The following is an 18,732-nucleotide window of genomic DNA, read 5'->3' on the forward strand; positions in this document are numbered from 1 at the left end:
CACTACGGTTAACAACAACAATATCCCTAGCAATAACAGTAGTAATGTGAAATTACACGCATTGTATGAATAGAAACAGGTGTTAGTTGTAGAAGTTGATATTGGTGCAATTTGAATGGGACATTCACGTGGTTACAACATACAATAACAAGAACATCTGTAACAATTGGCTTGGCTCAACATATTGACTATGATGTGAATGTATACTACTGTTTACATCAATAATATTAGGGTGAAAAACAATAATAATATGAAGTTCACACATTATAAGAATACAAACAAGCACTATTGTGGGTGTTCATATTGGTGCAAATTCAATAAGAAATTCACATGATTGAAATATATAACAACAACAACAACATCTGAAACAATTTCCTTGGACCAACATTTTTCAATTTCATGTGAATGTTCACAGCTTTCAACATAACATAGTGGCCACTGTAATGTTTTTGGGTGGAAAAAACCCATATAATCGGGGATTGATTGAAATATACTACAACAGCAACAATGACATCTGAAACAATTTCCTCGGCCCAATATTTTTCAATTCCATGTGAATGTTCATAGCTTTCAACACAACATAATGGCCACTGTAATGTTTTTGGGTAAAAAAAAACCCATATAGTTGGGGATTGGGATTGAGGGGTTCAGATTCACGATTAGGGATAAACTATAACAATATAAAATTCCATATATTGTATGAATAGAAACATGGGATATTTGTGAAAGTTCACAATGTTGTATTTTGAATAAGAGATGTAGGGTTTACAAACAAGAATTGTGAGAGTACTTATGTTTCTTGCTAATTTCGACGGTTACGTTGTCACAAATGGTCGTCGATGGTGATTTTCACGCAGATGGTACTTACGGATGTTCAACAATGGTGATTTCCGCGATTTCGGTGACTGACGGCGAAGGGATGACGAAAAAGACGATGAGACACTGCGATGATGGGACAATGAGAGTCGTGTGGGTGTTAAGATGATGTGGAACACGGTTTTGGATTTTTTGAAGGATGGAGATATTGTGCACGATTTTCTACAAGAAGAGAGGGGAAGAGAGACGGTTATTTGATTCAAAGATGAGGTGCGTGTTTGTGGGAGGGTGTTTTGGTCTTCTACTATGTAATGGGATCTAATAGAATATTAGAAAACACTATGGGTCTGATACAGAGTGGATTTACTAAAAAAGCTCCCATATTTCTATTCAATATAATATTAAACAATAATCTAACTTCTCGATAAATTTAATTTAAAAAATAAAAATATAGTCATCACATCTGATGATATCAATAAATATGTAGCTTATAAACTGGAAAAAATTACGTCAGCTTGAGCTCTATAAGTATTGAGATGTGTTTTTTTTTTTTTTTGGTAAAATTTACAAACAGCTGTCTATCCTCAAGGCTCTCCATTAATCAAGTTAGTAATATACTCTATGAATAAGATAATCGAAGAGTTAATAAGAGTATAAAATAGACAATGCCTCTTTTTATTTTGGCTAGTTATGTATAAATATAGGATTATACTTCATATGATGGGAATAATTTTGTTAGTCTTTTAGTTAATCCAAGAATGTCACATGTATTTCAAGCTAAGGTTAAGAGACACATATCCTATTAGTAGGTGGTAGTTGTAGATGAAGGGGATCACTTTACATAATATTATACTACATGGTCGAAACCATTACAAACATATAAAGTGTGACATATTCCATTGATCAACATTTTCTAAGGATCCTTGATCCTTACCAACCTGATCGGGTGGATCCCTCATTAAATAGAGGTTGTTTTTAAAAATCTAATTGAGTATGTTCTTGATCTTCGTAGTTTTTTTTTTTTTTTTTTTAAACTGAAAAAAGGGACGCTTCGTAGATTTTCAATTGCCGGTCAGATTTAACCTAACTCAAAGGAAGGGAATCACCACCGGGACATACAATGCACCTTACCCATCTGCCACAACAAGAGATAGAGTCTTGATCGGAGTCTAGCACAGTCAGTCAAAGTTGTTTTGCGCCTCCAAGATTCAAACCCTACGCTTCCGTATAGAAGGTAGATATATTATCCACTTGGCCACTGCTGGTGGTGTCAATCTTTACAATTGTATTTTCCTTTTATATGTTTAAATTGGGTTTATCAACCCGTAGTCGTATAAGCATGGCCCTTACAGTGGACCGTTGTAACGCCCCAATTTTTATACCCAAATGATAATACGATAACCATGGTTCTTTAAAGTAAAACTGAAAATAAATCCCCACACTTGCATTACATGATACAAATAGTCTTCAGGCGATAATACATTCACCCTAAATCAAAATAACATAAACAAATAGATACCCCTAAGGGTTTACAAGTTTCCAAGGCTTAGACCTGGTTACACAAAATGGTTATTCAAACCCACACAAATACAGCCCTTGGTTTACAAACAAAGTTACAACAAAAGCAAAATGGGAGCCTTGTACTCTCAACAGATATTTCCTCGCCTTTAATTAGGCAGAATCACCACATCTTTTCCCGCATGAAGATCCCGTAGGGTGAGCATAAAGCCCAATAGGAAATCTTTAACAAAGTATATACATTTTATACAAGTCTTAAGAGATGAATGCACATGCCATGCTATGTCTTTTTGCAAATAAATCATATCTTCATCTTTTGAAAACCATCATGCTCAATGATGCCATGAAATGTCCATTGTTCAAAACTTAACAATTTAATTCAAGGGGCGGTAAATACAACTCTGGTAATCCCTAGGTCGGTGTCTGCAAGTAGACTATACGAGTACTACCAAATTGTCATTTTTACCGGTATTAACCGGAAGGCTCGACACCTATCCGCACGGGCTTTCGGTCTTTCACCTCGGACCCTCAGGCCAACTTATTCAATTTAATCTACACCACCTATCAAGACTTACCAACATATTTACCCCAAAATCATTCAATGAAAGCTTGTTTTCTCAACATTCCTTTCTCAATGCAAGTTTTCAAATCGACTTTTAAAGTTTAATGTAATCAAATGAATTGATATGTCAATGCAACAACAATCAATACAATGTAACAATTCTTCCATTTCCAATTCTTCCACATAATATTACCATTGTGGTCAAAATTTTCGTTTCTCATTTCAATGCAATTTCACAAGATAAATATAAATACTTTTATTCCAATTCATCATTCAATGAATAACATAATTCCCTCTTCTCAAGTATCCTCAACAATTAGTCATTTCAAGACTATTTCAACGTTTTGAATAATAATTTCCAAAATGAACAACAATTCTCATATTCTATGAAATTCATCATTCATATAAATATAAATAAGAAATTTTTCAAACATCCATTTATTTTGACACACAAAATAAATATAATAATATCATTCATGGATTTCCAATCTCTTTTAAAAATCCCCAATTTCTAGGTTTTCTCACCAAAACTGTACAGCTCAAATCTTTTGAAAGAAAACTTTTCAAAATCATCTTTTCTTCAATCAACGAAGATCAAAACCAGTAAGATCATTTTAAAAGAACAAGAGACAAACACACTTTCAAAATCGCTCAACTTCTTGAATCAACAATCAATTTTCAAAGCTATCAAAGGATGATTTCGAAAATCATCTAGATCTTGCAAAAATATATATATAACTCTAAGAAAATCCCTACCTCAAGTATTGAAGAAGAATAGAGATGAAACCCCAAAATTTACAGTGTCGAAACTCGACACTCGATCTCCACTGCACAAAACGAAGCCCTCAAGAAGTTACACAACTTTGATGAAGAACTTCGGTCTAACTCCTAACGGATTCGGAGAAATCAAAGAGAGAATATGACTTCTAGAGAGAGAAGCTCTAGATTTGGAAATTTTGAAGAGTTAGAGAGAGAGAGAGAACTAAAAAAGTGATTTGAAATCTCCCTTACGGACTGATATAACATGGTCCGCTAGAGCGTGAAAAGCCCCGCTCAAGTGTCAAATACACTTTCCCAATACTTTTATAGACAAGTCAAACTTTTGGAACCAAATATTCTCCGCTCGAGCGCATAAACGGCCGCTCGAGTGGACAAACAACTTCGAATGCATTTTGCATTTTTGTTTCGGCAAGCTGACCGGGCAGTTCGACCCCCGACATACTTAGCGAAGTGGCAAAACATGAAAGAATTAATACAACTCTGCAAGGCACAATTCGAGTTGGATTAGCATCTAAAGGTTTGGAGACATTACCTGTTCCAAACACACCACTATAACCCGATAACCAAAAATAAGGGAAATACAAGGGAAACTAAGATACGTAACACCGTTCAAAACCAAACCAACCCGAGCACGGAACACCACAAAGAGACAGGTCAAAATCGGGATCGCTACAACCGTGAACTCGATTTTTATTGGTATATATAGCATATATTATATTATACACAGATGAATATATATACATTAAGAAGCATTGTTATTTAAGATAAAAATTAGATTCAATTTTTAAATTTAATAATGTGACAATCAATTGGGACATTAAAAGTAACACTCTTTCTCATTCTTTTCTAATTATCAATCAATCATATCACTTACATATCATTGAGTTTAGAAAATGGGTATAGAAAGTGGACTTACATATCATTTTTTAAATATATATATATATATATATATAAATGATGATAAATTTATACTTGCACGATTAATGAATTACCATAAAATTTTAAGAAATATAATAAAGCTAATCTTGTTAGACTCAAACTCAATATACATATATTTAAAATTTCTATGGAAAATTGTTTTTTTGGGCAAATACAATAAACTTCAAAATTTTTGAAATGATTATAATAATCTATCCGGGAGCTGTTATTTTCACTCCACTTTATTCTACATACACTCCGTTTTTTGTCCTTATTATACATAGTTACATTATTCGAATGATATTAATGTAATATCAAGATCCTCTAGAGTGGAACCTTGAAGTGATCTCCTAAAGTGAAAGAATCCAACGGCTAAAAATAAAACTAACCAAAACGACGTCGTTTTGGTTAGTGATTTGAAAAAATAAAAAAAATCAGCTTTAATTCAAAATTCCCTCCATATACTCGTAAGTATAGCAGAAGCAGAAGGCGGGAGTGCAAGAGAGAGAAGAAGAAGAAGAAGAAGAAGAAGAGAGGCGGGAGTGCCGCCGTCCAGCCGTCGCCCTACCGTTTCTGCTATCCAGCCGCCACCGTCGTCCTGCCTCCACCGAGCCCCAGCTCCAACCGATTAAAGAAAAAATATAGGTATTTACAGTCATCTTCTAAACAAAATACAATAGCTTGTTTGGACCCTCATCTTCTATTACAATAGCTTGTTCTTCATATACTACATGTGGATATTTTTCATTCAAAGAATCCAGCCACTGTAGTGATCCCAGTTTTTCCATTTCACTGAGTATGTTGGGAATCGAGCTGCCCGGTCAGTTCGTAGGGGTCCAAGGGGTAGCGCCCCTCGGCGGGTCCAAGGGCAGCGCCGTGGCCCTAGTGGGGTTGAGGGGCAACACCCTCAAAGTAAAAATGCAAAATGCATTAGAAGTTGTTTGTCCGCTCGAGCGGCCGTTTATGCGCTTGAGCGGAGAATGTTTGGTTCCAGGAGTTTGACCTGTATGCAAAAGTACTAGGAAAGTGTATTTGACGCTCGAGCGGGGCTTTCCACGCTTGAGCAGACCATGTTATATCAGTTCGTGAATCTGATATTTCAGATCACTTTTTATATCTCTCTCTCTCTCTAAAAACCCTCTCCTCTCCATTCTCTCTACATTTCCCTAGGCCAAATTGGATCAAAACTTTGATTTCTCAAGATCCATTAAAGTTCTGCCATAAGTTCTTTATCAAAGTTGGTTAACTTCTCGAGGGCTTCGTTGTGTGTGGTGAAGATCGAGTTTCGACACCGTTGATTTTGGGGGTTTCATCTCATTTCTTCTTCAAAACTTGAGGTAGGGATTTTCTTAGAGTTATATATATATTTTTGCAAGATCTATATGATTTTCGAAATCATCTTTTAATAGCTTTGAAAATTGATTGTTGATTCAAGAAGTTGAGCGATTTTGAAAGTGGGTTTGTCTCTTGTTCTTTTAAGATGATCTTATGGGTTTTGATCTTCGTTGATTGAAGAAAAGATGATTTTGGAAAGTTTTCTTTCAAAAAATTTGAGTTGTATAGTTTTAATGAGAAAACCTAGAATTTGAGAATTTTTTTTAAAGGAGACTAAAAATCCATGAATAATATTGTTATATTTATTTTGTGAGTCAAAATAAATGGATGTTTGGAAAATTTCTTATTTATATTTATATAAATGATGAATTTCAGGGAATATGAGAATTATTGTTCATTTTGGAAATTATTGTTCAAAACATTGAATAGTCTTGAAATAACTAATTGTCGAGGATACTTGAAAAGAGGGAATTGTGTTATTCTTTGGATGATGAATTGATATAAAAATATTTATATTCATCTTGTGAAATTGGCATATCAATTCATTTGATTACATTAAATTTTGAAAGTTGATTTGAAAACTTGTATTGAGAAAAGAATGTTGAGAAACAAGTTTTCATGGAATGGTTTTGGGGTAAATACATTGGTAAGTCTTGATATGCAGTGTAGATGATATTGAAGAAGTTGGCCTGAGAGTCCGGGGTGAAAGACCAAAAATCCGCGCGAATAAGTGTCGAACCTTCCGGTTAATACCGGTAAAAATGACAATTTGGTAGTACTTGTATAGTCTACTTGTAGACATCGACCTAGGGATTACCAGAGTCGTATTTACCGCCCTTGAAATAAATTGTTAAGTTTTGAACAATTGAAATTGCATGACATCATTGAGCATGATGGTTTTCAAAAGATAAAAATGTGATTTATCTTCAAAAAGGGGCGTAGCATGGCATGTACATTTCATCTCTTGAGATTTGTATAAAATGTATATATTTTGTTAAGGATTTCTTATTGGGCTTTATGCTCACCCTATGAGATTTTTGTGCAGGAAAAGATGTAGTGATGCTGCCTAACTAAATGCGAGGAAATGTGTGTTGAGAGTACGAGACTCTCATTTTGCTGTAACTCTGTGTAAGCCAAGGGTTGTATGTGTGTGAGTTTGAATAACCGTTTTGTATAACTAGGCTCAAGCCTTGGATACTTGTAAACCCTTGGGGGTATTTATTTGTTTATTTACTTCTTGTTGGATTAATGTATTGTTGCATGAAGAACTATTGTATCATGTAATGTAAGTTTGGAGGTTTATATTCAGTTTTCCTTGAAAGAGCCATGCTTATTGTATTATCATTTGGGCTAGAAATTTGGGGCGTTACAGCCATTAAAGAACAATATACATGTTTGTCATTGAAGAATATGCATTGCATTCTAAACAAAATACTTAGGAAGTTCATTGTTACGTCTTTTTTTATTATAATTATTATTTTTATTTTACAGTGAGAAACCTAATTTTATATTTTGTTTGTGAACAATGCACAATGTTGTTATGTTGTTTCTGAATTCAAAGATTCCTTTATTATTATTATTATTATTATTATTATTTATAGTGAGATACCTAATTTTTTATTTTGTTAATGTTGTTGCCAAGTGGGTTTTGGTTGTTGTTAATTTCTGTTTTTGTTTGCTTTTTTTATTTTTTATTTTGTTTGTTTTTGTTGTTTAATTTTGATTTTGTATGTTCACATGTTGATTATAAGAAAATTAAGGGATTTGGATTAAATTTGGATCATTAAAAACATAATTTACTATTGAAGGGATTTGTTCCCCTTTGTTTATATAATCTAATATGAGTCAATTCTTGTAGTGTTTTTATTTAGTTTGTATTATTTTGCAAACATAATTTACAGTTTTTATGCTAATATTGAGCACTTTTTTATTTTTTAAGTGACTGGGTACATTGATATGGAACCTAACAACATTGAGAATGACGGGGGTGATTGTGATTGGAAACCTAGAGTTCACATGACATTTGATACAGAACAAGAAGCATATGATTTCTATAATTCTTATGAAGGAAGGCTAGGCTTTAGTATTAGTAGGGGTTAGGTAAACAAGAGCAAGGAGGGGCAAATCACTTCAAGGCTATTTGTTTGTAATAAGGAGGGGTTTCGGGTTGTCAACATACGAGATCCATTAACAAAAAATCCTAGGTAGGAAATGAGGACTGGTTGTCAATCCCGACTTATCATTAAGTGGGGTAGGAATATTTAGAAATTTTTTGTTGGTGATTTTGTTGAACAACATAATCATATCCTTGTACCAGTAGAATGTACGCATATGTTATCATCCCAAAGGAAGATATCTGCATCACAGGCAATCGAAATAGATTTAGCCAAAAAATTTGAAATCCGTCTTAATGCTGCATTTGAGCTCATGGGTAAAGAAACTGATGGAAGGGAGTCGATTGGGTTCACAAAACTGGACCGAAAAAATTATTTGAGAACGAAGAGGCAAAGGAGTTTAGCTTATGGGGAGGCAGATAGCATTTTGCAATATTTTCGTAAGAAAACATTGGAGAATTCATCTTTTTTTTACTCTGTCCAATTAGATAGCGAGGAGCAGATTACAAACATATTTTGGGCCGATGTTCAAATGATCATGGATTATGGGCAATTTGGTGATGTTGTAACTTTCGACACTACTTACAAGTTAAATAGTGCACATAGACCATTTGCGTTTTTCATTGGATTTAACCATCATAGGGAAGCTGTTATATTTGGCACAGCTTTGATGTATGATGAGACTGCTGATTCTTTTATATGGCTTTTTAGAAGATTCTTGGAGGCAATGTCAAGTAAGGCTCCAAAAACAATTTTTACGGATCAGGATGCTGCGATGGCTAAGGCCATACCTGTTGTCATGCCTAACACAAAACACCGCCTTTGCACTTGGCATTTGATGCAAAATGCATTAAGGCATGCAAATTCTACCTTCAAGGATAAGGAGGTGAAAGATAATGGGATGAAGAGTGTTTTATCCAAATTTATGTATAACATTGAGGATGAGAATGAGTTTATGTTAAAATGGGAGGAAATGCTTGACAAGTATGAAGAGCGAGATAATCATTGGTTGAAGTTAACATTTGGGATCAAGGAAAAATGGGGCTGGCCATATGTTAGAAATGCATGGCGTGCGGACATGAGTAGCACCCAACTTAATGAATCCTTTAATGCATTCTTGAAGGATTTCATTCAGTCTGATCATAACTTAATGCAATTTTTCATGCATTTTGATCGAGTTCTTTGTGAGAAGAGGTACAAAAAGTTACAAGCCGAATATGCTCTATGCCAAAAGTTGCCAAAGGTGAATATTAAAGTGAAGATTATGTACTAAGCAGCAGATGTTTACACAAATAAAATTTATGAAGAATTTCAGGATGAGTATGTCAAGTCCCTTGAAGTAAACATTGAAGAAACTGAACATGTTGGTGAGAGTACCGTTTATACTGTTCTTGATAGCAATGGTGTAAAGGTGAGGAAGGCGAAAGTGGAGTGTGATGGTTCACTCACTTGCGATTGTAGGAAGTTTGAAATGAAGGGCATTTTGTGTAGTCATTGTTTGAAGATCCTTAGAGACACCCTCAAATTCAAAGAGATTCTTTCCCAATATATTCTCAAGAGATGGACTAAAAAGGCAAGAGTGTGATGGTTCACTCACTTGCAATTGTAGGAAGTTTGGAATGAAGGGCATTTTGTGTAGTCATTGTTTGAAGATCCTTAGAGACACCTTCAAATTCAAAGAGATTCTTTCCCAATATATTCTCAAGAGATGGACTAAAAAAGCATTAGCTGCAAATGTGAAAGATAGGTGTGGGCATGATATTAAGGTTGATGTAAGATTGCATCAAACTTCACACTATAGATCATTGATGGCAATGTTCAGAGCAATAGCGTGTAGAGCTTCTGAAAGTGAGGAAACATATAACTTAACGGTAGAGAAAGTGGTTGAATTAATTGCAAACATTGAAAGCATGTTAAGCGCAAAATTCAATATGCCTTTTTCAGATACTATTGAACAAGAACACCCTCCCGACACATGCTCTAAAAGCTTTGAAGTGGATGGTGTGGCGGATACAAATGCAGTTTGAGCAAAAGGACTCAAGAGAAGAGAGTGCACTAGCAAGGGATGAAGGCGGACAAAAGGTGGTTTGGAGCTTGCATTAGCAAAGAAAAATAAAACAAGTTCACATAATGCTTCTCAAACTCCCATGTCTGTTGCTCCTCAACCTCCTCCCTTATTTTCGGTGAGTGCTCTTGAACCACCTCCCTTGTTTTCGCCGAGTATTCCTCAATCGGCTTCTTTATTTTCAATAAGTTCTTTTCAACTTCCTCCATTCTCGACGAGTGTTCCTCAAGTTAATGCTTCTTTGTCTCAATTTATGTATCTCACTTATGATGTAAGTTAGTTTAATAAGAAGTTTTATTATGTTTATTTGTAAGTGATTATTACCATTTCAAATTGATATGTGTTTGTTATTGTTGCAGCCAAGTTTTCTTCGTCACAATATGCCTTTTTCAATGCCATCGATGTATTTCGTCCATGGAAGCTATCAAGCATTGCTTAACAATGCAAGCGGTTATGGCTCGCAAGCCTCGAATAGTCCTGCATGTAGTCAAGTAATTTATTTTTCACCTTTCCTCTTTCATTTTCTCATTCATTCATTTAAAGTTCCATTTTATTTTATGGTTCCTTTGATATAAGAGTATTTTCTATTTTTTTAGGTACTACGTGGGCGTGGTCGTGGTCGTGGTCGTGGCTGTGGGCATGTGGATCACATGTCAATATCTTAGCGTTGATTTTTTTTTGTTGGATATGATGTTCGTGTATGTAATATTGAAAACTTTTCATGTGGATGTAGAAAATATTGTTGCGTTCTTTGATCATTGGGGTATTTTGAGTTGTATTTCTTTTGTTTTGAAATGACAATACAGTTGAAATGGTGCTAAATTTTTGGTGAAATGTTGCTTAAACATGTTGAAATGGTACTGAATTTTGGCTGAAATAATGCAGATTTTGTTGCTGAAATTTGTGCTGAATGTTGATGGAATTTTGTAAAAAAATTTTCTAAAATTTTGGTTGAATTGTTACTGGATTTTTTTGTGAAATGTTGCTCAAACATGTTGTTGAAATGGTGCTGAATTTTGGTTCAAATGTTGCTGAAATAAAGCAGATTTTGTTGCTGAAATTTGTGTTGAATGTTGATGGAACTTTGCAAATTTTTTTTCTAAAATTTTGGTTGAATTGTTGCTGGATTTTTGGTGAAATGTTGCTCAAACATGTTTCTGAAATGGTGCTGAATTTTGGTTCAAATGTTGCTAAAATAAAGTAAATTTTGTTGTTGAAATTTGTACTAAATGTTAATGGAATTTTGCATAATTTTTTCTGAAATTTTGGTGAATTGTTGCTGGATTTTTTTGTAAAATGTTGCTCAAACATGTTGCTGAAATGGTACTGAATTTTGGTTCAGATGTTGCTGAAATAAAACAGATTTTGTTGCTGAAATTTGTGTTAAATGTTGATGGAATTTTGCAGCTTTTTTCCTGAAATTTTAATTGAATTATGCTGGATTTTTTGGTGAAATGTTGCTCAAATAGGTTGCTGAAATGGTCCAAAACCAAATTTCAAGTGTTCTACAAAAGCCTCCCTTCATTGGAGATATATATAAGCCCAAGATGCATCGAAGAACCCAAACAAACAAACAAAGCAACCATTATTTCAAAGCACCTTTTTGTATATATCAATTGAGCACTTCAAAAGGTCTACTAATACAATCTAACCCAGATATCAAAATACTGGTTTTCACAATCAACATTACAACATTGTGCATTTCAAGTCAACAACCAACTTAATTTACACTTAATATTTAGTTCACAAAAGAAAAAGTCTAAATCCGAACTTAATTTACACTTAATATTTAAATAATAAAAGAATAAGTCTAAATCCAGTTAATACTATTACAATGGCATAGTGCAACTTTTCCCTCAGTTGTTTAATCTCTACAACCATTTGTTTACTCTCTTTCCTAAACTTCGTGACCATCTCTTTCAGCTCATCATTGGATACAATCAGTTCGTTGATCAAAGGGTTGATATTACAATTTTCGTTGCTTTCCTTCCTTACCATCTTCAACCATTGACGCTGCTTATGTAAAGGCATCCACTACTCAAAGAAGCTGCATCCATTGGTGTTGTTGAAAGGGCAAGCGAAGTATACCATCCCTAGATTTTCCTTTGACACTGAAATCCTGAATGCTGCTCTCACCTCACAATGAAATTTTCGACTTCTAAACTAAATTTCAGTAGTATCACTCATAGATGCATTTGATGTTGACATTTTTTTACTTGAAATAACAACAATGGAACAACAATAAAACAACAATGGAACAACAATATCTACACATGACTGTATAAACAAATTATAATTTGTTTTTGTCTGTAACAAAAAGACTTATCACACACACAAATATCTATTTAACTACAAGTGCACTGAAATTTATAAATTTTACAATTGGAGTATGTAAAAAAAAAAAAAAATTGAAATCCAACAGTTTCAGAAAATATCAAACAAGAATATTGTACAAAACATAATTCTAATGTACAACTAGCATAATAAAACATATAATAAATTTTCTGTTTTGAACAAAATAATTACGGGCATTGAATTGAAAATTTATAAAACAAATAGATTTTTTTGGGTGAATAAAACAAACAGACTTAACAACTATAAAGACAACAATGAGCAGGACTCAAATCGGCTCTCTAAGAATAAATTTTAAATAAATCATGTAAATAATTTTCCCTTACCAACCGATAAAACAGCAACTCAGGAGAAACATATTTCCAACAATGTTCTGCGAAATCACCAAGAGAGTACCAAAACTATATAGCAAACATATTATACCTATCTAGAGAACACATCAACTGGCAAGCCCAGTTCTGCTACAGGAAAATTTCAAATATAAAAAGGTAGAAGAAAGAAGCAACCCATGTTGTAATCAATTAAGCCACCAAAACAAATGCCGATATCTTGTGCTCAATAAGCAACCCAAGTTGCAATCAATTCACCAAAGCAAAGGCCTCTTCTAGCTTCTATTTTCCTATTCAACAATGTCCTATAAAACTCACCCAAATACCTTTTCTATCTTCTTTTTTCCTATTCGACAATGTCCTATATTGACACCAAGCAAGTGGGGAAACAACATTGAATGAAACTCACATGATTGATTCTATGACCACAAAGAAGTCAAAGTGAAATGGCAAAAATTGGCTATAGCCAATGGGCAAGTCAAAATATATATCCAACTGAACACATTTTTCTGGATTCTTTTGCCTATTTAACAGTGCCTTATATGGACATTACACACTGCATGACTGATTTCATACGACCACAGAGAAATCAAAGCAAGATGGCAAAACCAATTTTGAAGCATCTATGTAAAAAGTCCCAAATCAAAACCCTAAGAATATATTTTTTGGGACTTGAAATACCGCCTTTGAAGTTCAGATTTTTACTTTACAAAGGTAGCCAAGCTCAGATTATAGCTTATTTTTACATATCTAAACAACCAACCACCTAAACAACAAATGCCTTCAAAGAAAATCCTTCAATATGGTTTTTTTCCCTAATTTTTGGAATCAAAGCCCTAATATTTTAAGTTTGGAGAATGAACGAACCTGTGGTTTTTTTCCTTCAATTTGTTGGAGTATAGCGGGCAGTGGCGCGACAATGGCAGCGATACGTTGGGGGTGGGTGGGAAGAGCTCCTTCTGTAAGCCCTTTTCTTTTTCTCTCTCTCTCTCTGTAATGCTTCATATCTGCTGAACATCGATGTTTTGAATTAAAGCTAAATTTATTTATTTATTTATTTTTTGATGTTGAAATTACTCACCAAAATGACGTCGTTTTGGTGAGGTTTATTTTTAGTTGTTGGATCTTTCACTTTAGGAGATCATTTCAGGGTTCCACTCTAGAGAATCCTAATACATTAATGCAACTATGTATAATAAGGACAAAAAATAGAGTGTATTTGAATTAAAGTTGAGTGAAAATAACGGCTCCTTTTATCTTTTATCAATATTGAAGGGATAAGAACAAATATAAACTGTGTAAAGACACAAAAATAAACAATGTAAACGTACATTTTAAATGAAATATTATTTTTTATTCATATGACTAATGAATTGTTGATAAAAAAAAAAAAAGAATAAACTAATGTTATATGAAATTAAATCTCAAAAAAGTTTAATATAATTATATTAAACTTGTGAAAATTAATGTATTTTTACAATCTTAAGAGAGGTGATTGTAATTTACCTTGTTTTTTAACTTCAACATTGTGGGGATATATTTTCTAAGTACCAACACGTGGCCAAGGTGACGCCGACATGTCAGCTAAGGTGCCGCGTGTCCTGGTTGTTATGCCGAGGTCATCTCGGATAGGCCGAGGTTACCTCTGAAGATTACCTCCGAAGATATCGGAATTCGAGATAAGCAGATGAGGGGCAAGAGTCCTAGAATGAGAGAAGACTTCAGTTTGTATTAAGATAAGACTCTTAGAGAGTTTATCCTAATCTTATTAGGATTCCAAGATTAGCAGTAATCCTGAGTCCATAGAAGTTAGGCTTCTATTGGAACTAGGTTTATGTTGGATATAAAAGAGAGGCACCCCCATGGGTCTAAGGTATGCTTTTGATACTCAAGCTTGTGAGTTTAGCACTTGATTTATCTTTGAGAGATATACTGACTTGATCGTCGGAGTGCCCCCGGGTGGACGAACCACCGCCGGAATCTTCTCTTTCTGTTGCAGGTCAGCCAAGTGCCATCTATTCTGTCGGTGCTCTCCAGCTGGTTACTAAGTGGGCAATGTGGTCAGAAAATCACTCCAACAATTTGAAGTCGTCTGTGGGAAAGAAAGAAGAATAGATGACCAATGAAAGAAAGAAGAATATATGGCCAATGAAAGAAAGAAGAATAGATGGCCAATGACGGACAGAAGGATCAAATTGGAGACAACGCTCCTGCTGGGAGTGGGAGACCTATTAACCTCGACGTTGAAGGGGATGACCGCAACGCAGAAACTCGTGACCAGAGTCACGGAGTGAAAGACGCCAGCCAGAAAGGTGACGCACCAAAGACAACAGATCGAAGCGGATACTACAACGAAGATGACCTCTAGGTATGGAAGGATAGATACCTGCGAAGGAACGAAAACCCTTCCAGAAGGGATGGAAAGACAGGGGGGATGAGCGCTCCCAAGGAGATAACATTCATGTATAGAAGAACTTATCCTAAGTGAGTAGATCTCGGATTCCAAACCCTGAATCCCGAATCCTAGAAGACATGATCTCGGCCTAGGTGAGTAGGTCCGAGAAGAGAAGAGCTCAACCTGAGTGAGTAGATCCAAGATTCTAGCAAACAAGATCTCGGCACTTAAGTCCGAGAAGAGAAGAGCTCAGTGAGCAGATCTCAGATCCCAGAAGATAAAAAAAGAAAACACACAAGGTTAGACTGCAGTTAGCCAGGTTAAAGACCTTTTATAAGGTTCGCAAAGGAGTATGTGGAAGCCAAGCAGGGGGCAGAGAGAAGAAGAATATGTTTACCACTTGTTGAAATTTGTGGACAATTTACAAATTCAAGTTAAACCGAAATCATTGTTTAACACTTGTTGAAATTTGTGGACAATTTACAAGTTAAGTTAAACCGAAATCATTGTTTAACACTTGTTGATATTTGTGGACAATTTACAAGTTGGTTAAACCAATATGATGTTTACCACTTGTTGAAATTTGTGGCAATTTACAAGTTGGTTAAATCGATATGATGTTTAACACTTGTTGAAATTTTGTGTGAATTTACAAGTTGAAGTTAAACCAAGGTCATATTTAACACTTGTTGAAATTCTGTGTAAATTTACAAGTTGAAGTTAAACCGATATGATGTTTACCACTTGTTGAAATTTGTAGCAATTTACAAGTTGGTTAAACCGATATGATGTTTAACACTTGTTGAAATTCTATGTGAATTTACAAGTTGAAGTTAAACCCAGGTTATATTTAACACTTGTTGAAATTCTGTGTGAATTTACAAGTTGAAGTTAAACCGAGGTCATATTTAACACTTGTTGAAATTCTGCGTGAATTTACAAGTTGAAGTTAAACCGATGTGATATTTAACACTTGTTGAAATTCTGTGTGAATTTACAAGTTATAGTTAAACTGAGGTCACCGAGGTTGTATCGAAAGGAAGATGGTTTAACACTTGTTGAAATTTTGAGAAAAATTTATAAGCTGAAGTTAAGCCGAGGTTATGATAAAGGATGATGGTTAAAACACTTGTTGAAATTTTTGAAAAAAATTTACAAGTTAAAGTCAAGCTCAAGCAATATCTGCGTACTTGCCGAGACTACTAGGTTGTTAAAACTTGAAATATGGAAAACTGAAATCTTGATAGAAGACATTGAGAAAGTGACAAGTCCTAAGCAACACTTGTGAAAATATTTGTTACAATATTTTCAAGTGTTAGGACAAGGCCGAGATGAGCAAGATTAGAAGTTGTGACAGAGGTATTTTACCCGAAGAGATTGCACAGTCAAGGTGTACTTTGAAGACATGCAAATTATTCTAAGTGTAGAATCATACAAGAGCAGAAAAAAAGAAGACATTCATTCAAAGAAGAAATTAGAGAAATGCATTTAAAGAAGAAAGAAGGCACTTCGGCCTGAATATTGAAAAATAAATTATTCATACTACAAAAATGGCACGTCGGCCGGATTAAAAGCATACAGAGAAGGACAAAGTACAAGATACAAGGTATAAGGAGTAAAAGAAGGAAACAAAACTACTCGGCATCAATGACAAGATATAGAAGACAATTGGGAAGACTTCTCAACAGCCTTCTCGGCCTCGAGCTTAGCATCGATCTCCCGAAGAGCTTGATCAAAGCTCTTTTCGGCGATTGGCACCTCAGAGTTTGAAGGCAAGGATTGAAAGCAAGAATCTGGAAAAAGACACAGAAAACAGAAACAAGAATGTAATTCATAATCAAGAATGGTGATGAAGCTATCAGGAAATAAAGACAAAAAGATTGCACAGGTATGTCAAGCCAAGAACAGTGGCAGAAATCAACAGATGTGTGAACAGTGTGTATTCAAGAAGATGATTTGGAAACAACAGGTAAAATAGCAATGGTGATTAACAATGAAGCAGAGCTTCTTGGAAAGCAACAAGAAATAAAACCAGGAGGAACAGTGGCTTACCAGAAACAGGGAAGCCGGAATGAGAATTGTCAAAGTCTGACAACGGATGCGAAAATGACAGAATGATGTAAGCTTCACTGGAGGAGAGGAACGAAAACAGTTGCAGAGCTTGAAAGCTTGGAACAATGACGGATTTAAGCAAAAGAGCTAGAAAGAGAAAAAGCCATAGGATTGAATGAAAAAAAGAGAAAAATCAGAGTCAAGAAGACGACAAAGTTAAAGAATAAAGCCAAGTGCACAGGCACTAAGTAAGTATGTGAAGAATAAGAAAATAATGACCCAGACACGATGCTAGCAACAGAAAGCGGATATGGCAAGAACAGTGCCAGGCATTCAAGCAATTCAAAACTTGAAAACAGACAAAAATAGAAGACAACAGAGGGCAAGTAAACGGATTCAGAAGAGTTATGAAAGATTGAGCTTAATAAAAGAGTTTATGAACCTACCAAGAGAAATGAACGCCGATATGAAGATCGCTGGAGTCAAATAGATGATTGGAAATCAGGAACCCACCAAAGAATGTGAGTGGAACAGTTGCAAAGCTCTTGGAGTTTACGAATTAATGGAACAAGAACCTCGGCTAGGAGGTGTGATCTCGAGCAGCTTGGAAAGCATGAAGCTTGATACTTGACAGAAGTGGACAGTAAAGTTCAGGGAACTTTGAGGTCGGCAAGTTTGATCTAGGACAAAGGGGCACAGATGAACGAACAACATAGGTTCCATCACCTCAAAATGCCGAGGTAATAGAACCTAGGGGGTAGTTGTGGGGATATATTTTCTGAGTACCAACACGTGGCCAAGGTGACGCCGACGTGTCAGCCAAGGTGCCATGTGTCCTGGTTGTTATGCCGAGGTCATCTCGGATAGGCCGAGGTTACCTCCAAAGATATCGGAATCCGAGATAAGCAGATGAGGGTCAAGAGTCCTAGAATGAGAGAAGACTTCAGTTTGTATTAAGATAAGACTCTTAGAGAGTTTATCCTAATCTTATTGGGAGTCCAAGATTAACAGTAATCCTGAGTCCATAGAAGTTAGGCTTCTATTGGGACTAGGTTTATGTTGGCTATAAAAGAGAGGCACCCCCATGGGTCTAAGGTATGCTTTTGATACTCAAGCTTATGAGTTTAGCACTTGATTTATCTTTGAGAGATATACTGACATAATCGTCGGAGTGCCCCCGGGTGGACGAACCATTGCCGGAATCTTCTCTTTCTGTTGCAGGGCAGCCAGGTGCCATCTATTCTGTCGGTGCTCTCCAACTGGTTATTAAGCGGGCAGTGTGGTCAGAAAATCACTCACACAAACACACACACACACACACATATATATATTGGATAATTACAAAAATAATCTAAAGGTTTGAACATTCTAGTAAAATAAATCTGGACATTTCAATTTTATCAATTTAAATCTTAAACCTTAATTTATTTTGAATTTAAGCTATTCATCTATTTTCATTAAGTAAATCAACGGAAAAGTAATATTTTAATTATTAA

General features: G+C 35.1%; 1 protein-coding gene across 1 annotated transcript; it reads left to right on the forward strand.

Moving 5' to 3' along the window:
- Window positions 1-8,260: 8,260 nt before the first annotated feature.
- Window positions 8,261-10,070, forward strand: LOC114318468 (protein FAR1-RELATED SEQUENCE 5-like). The gene is made up of 3 exons (XM_082918152.1): window positions 8,261-9,286; window positions 9,359-9,507; window positions 9,653-10,070. The coding sequence occupies exons 1-3, from the start codon at window positions 8,261-8,263 to the stop codon at window positions 10,068-10,070; spliced, it is 1,593 nt and encodes a 530-aa protein (XP_082774278.1).
- Window positions 10,071-18,732: the final 8,662 nt, after the last annotated feature.

The sequence above is a fragment of the Camellia sinensis genome, chromosome 3, assembly GCF_055761805.1.
Source record: "Camellia sinensis isolate YWXY chromosome 3, ASM5576180v1, whole genome shotgun sequence".
NCBI lineage: Eukaryota > Viridiplantae > Streptophyta > Magnoliopsida > Ericales > Theaceae > Camellia > Camellia sinensis.